Source organism: Habropoda laboriosa, unplaced genomic scaffold, assembly GCF_001263275.1.
Source record: "Habropoda laboriosa isolate 0110345459 unplaced genomic scaffold, ASM126327v1 scaffold40, whole genome shotgun sequence".
In the NCBI taxonomy this organism is placed as follows: domain Eukaryota; kingdom Metazoa; phylum Arthropoda; class Insecta; order Hymenoptera; family Apidae; genus Habropoda; species Habropoda laboriosa.
In genome coordinates, this window is record NW_017100231.1 from 533,879 (window position 1) to 537,089 (window position 3,211).

Sequence of the window (3,211 nt, forward strand, 5' to 3'; positions counted from 1 at the left end):
TTTATTGAAGAAGCATAATACTGTGTTCAATTTTTCTTTTATATACATGATTGATATGTATGCGTATGTTATCAATTAAGAACATTTTTGTATATGAAAATATATTATCTGAGCATCATCTGTGAAGCAGTGTTTAATCACTTACTAATTTACAATATATTCGTAACAGTTTATCTTTTTTTTTAACGCAGAAATTAAAAGAACTTTAAATAACAATCAGATTAGAAAAATTGAATAATGTACATATGAAGTAACAAGAGCTAAGATTTTGACCTTCAGCTTCTAACATTTCAAATTGTTGTACAAAACAACCTTTTCACGTCGATTTATTGATAATATTATCGACTTATTGCTAATAATTGTATTACATCCTTACCTACCACAAATCAAGTAAACCTCAAGCAGACATGTGGTTAAATCTTACGTTCTTTTTATTAAAGATCCGCAAAAAAGTTGGAGGCATTATCGACTTTACTGCTTGGAAGGTTGTGTTTTAATTGTTTCTGTTTTCCGCCTTTCACACGATTACTAACATTTAAAGCTTCAAAATACTTTACATTCCAAAATTTGATATCATTATTATGCGAAGAAGATGCAATTAAAGTTCCATCACTATTAATATCAAGAGTTTCAATAGAAAGTTGATGTTGTCCTACTATTCCAAGATGATGATGAGGAAACAAACTGGTTGCCCTAATCATTAAAATAACAAATATATATATATATAACATTTTACTTAGTACACCTAACTAAAATATATGTTAAACACTAAATTATATCTTACCTAAGTATGCCATCTTCTCCTCCTGTTACTACAACATTTTCAGTCATTGGAATCATGCAGTTTATAGCTTTTTTAGTTACATTTGGGAATTCATCTGAATGAATGCCAAATTCTCCCCAATTATACAAATACATTTTTCCTGTACTTGTACCCACCAAAATTTTCGTTTCAGATTTAAATAAACCAAGACATGTCAATTCCTCACCATATTCTTCTGACTAGAAAAATTATTACATTCAAATATACAATTATATAATATTCAATACATACTTATACTTACTTGAACATGTAGCTTCTTTCCTGGTATGTTAAATGTAGTGAGCGACCCATCCCCACTTGCACACACTAAATATTTTGCATCTGTATGTGTTACTATAGCACTTACATAATCTTCCATTTTTTTTATTGAAAATATAGGTACATTTCCCTTTTGTCTAAGGTCCCATACTTAAATATTTAAGAGTAAATATAATTAAAGATAAAAACAAAAAAGGGAAGATTATAAATGAAATATACCTTTTACTACACCATCATCATCTCCAGTTGCAAACATATTTTCTCCAATTACAGTCATTGTATATATTGGTTCCCTAAAATAAATAAAGTATTAATCATATAAAATCCATAATTTTTATTTAGTTTAATCCATAGCGATTGTATACATACTCATGTGCATTTTCATAAAATCTTATTAACTTTTCAGTTTGAATATCAGTGAGCATTATACATAAATCTTTAGCAGTGGAAAATAAAGTTGTACCACTTTCATTAAATTCTACATCGCGACATGCTTTAGAATGTAATTCTAAAGTTGATACCAATTCTGTGTCTGTGCTGCTATATTTATATCTAACACGTAAAAAAATTATATATTTCTTAACTATTTAGTATTGTTTATATTATATTAATTATGTAATGTTAATAAATGTAAAATTTACAAGTACACATCTCCTACAATATTAGCTACAGCAATTATGTCTGAACTAGGATGGAAACATATATCTACTACATGGTCCTCTGTTGTAATAGGTGGAGGATGATTGGTATTTGCATTTTGTGACCTAATTATTGCTTTTATAACTTCATCTTCTTCCTCATTTTCATTTAACAAAATTGGGTCTGTACCATTACCTTTAATAATAAATATACCTGTTGCTTGTTTATAATATTATAAGTAACAACACACATATACCACCATACTAAGTTTTATTAATTAAACAGTTTAATTAAGTTTAAATTATTTAAATATCAAATTGCATATAACTTACTTCCATGAGCAGAAATCTGATTGTTGTTTGGATTAGAACATTCTGCATTATTTTCACTTGCTGTATCATTACTACTCAAACTATCTTCACTTGTGAATGATTGTGAACTATAATCACTATTATCACTATCTAGACCATTACTCTCACCACTGTCAATTGTAAAATTGTCTGAAAATGATGTGTATTTAATTAGAAACAAAAAGGAATATCTAACAAATATAAATAAATTAAACATCCAAAAATTAACAGTATTAAAGAGTAACAATATTGCGGGTTGAAAGTTTATTTTATATTAACATAATACAATGATGTACAAATCTATTTTATTTAAGAGAACATACCTAAATGCATGTTTAAAAGTGTAAAATATCCCACAATTTCTAACCCTCTTTATCATATCATTCAAACACTTCTATATGGTAAAGCTTCTGAATCGCACGAAAATGATAAATAAAGGTTAAAATTCCCTATAAATTACAGTCGCTGGAATACAAGATATATGTTTGTTTTTAAATTGGAGGTTATTTTGAAAACATTTTATTTAATACAATTTGTGAAAATATTAATAAATTTTGTAAATTATTTGAAAAATATGAGATTTAATAATATTGTGTAAATATTACCTTAGAGCGATTGATTTTTCTACCTGAGAGGGCGTCATTGTAAGTAAAAGCCCGCCATCGAGTTTCTTATCTAAATTGCAGTAATTGCAACCAGTGAAGTATGTAGCATGGTGGACCATGGCGCTACACTGTTTAAGAAAGATATATTTTCATAAGATATAAAAACGATTTCTACGTGTAGTTGTTCATACTTGAATAATTTTAACATGGAAACTCGGACGAACGAGCTATTAACAACTGGTTCTATAGCGACTATTAAAGAAGAACCGCTTGATCAAACTGGCGCGAAGCAAGACATGCAACAATCTCAAGTACAGGGCGTTTGCATTGAGGAAGAGTGTGAACAGCGTATTGAATGTACAACTGAGGGCCAAGAGAATGAAACGCGTGCATTTTTATCAAAATGTGTGTTCTGTGGAAAAACATTTACCTTCGGTGACGATCCGAAACTTTTAGAATGTTTACATGCTGCATGTTCGACATGTGTCAATAATAAACTCAGCGATCATAACACATCAGTCGACGTGGATGTTTTG

General features: G+C 28.9%; 2 protein-coding genes across 2 annotated transcripts in view; one reads left to right on the plus strand and one right to left on the minus strand.

Moving 5' to 3' along the window:
• Positions 1 to 434: 434 nt before the first annotated feature.
• On the minus strand, positions 435 to 2,456 carry LOC108571585 (WD repeat-containing protein 55 homolog). Its single transcript, XM_017933658.1, has 8 exons — positions 2,394 to 2,456; positions 2,053 to 2,220; positions 1,723 to 1,915; positions 1,451 to 1,633; positions 1,301 to 1,374; positions 1,065 to 1,231; positions 785 to 1,002; positions 435 to 693 (listed from the first exon to the last, which is right to left on the minus strand). The coding sequence occupies exons 1-8, from the start codon at positions 2,401 to 2,403 to the stop codon at positions 435 to 437; spliced, it is 1,272 nt and encodes a 423-aa protein (XP_017789147.1). The 5' UTR covers positions 2,404 to 2,456.
• Positions 2,457 to 2,779: 323 nt separating this feature from the next.
• LOC108571538 (E3 ubiquitin-protein ligase TRIM33-like) overlaps positions 2,780 to 3,211 on the plus strand; it is a 4,566-nt gene continuing 4,134 nt past the window's right edge. The window contains exon 1 of the mRNA XM_017933604.1: positions 2,780 to 3,210. Within this exon, the coding sequence (XP_017789093.1) occupies positions 2,882 to 3,210 (329 nt within the window). The 5' untranslated portion in view covers positions 2,780 to 2,881. The remainder of the gene's footprint in view (position 3,211) is intronic.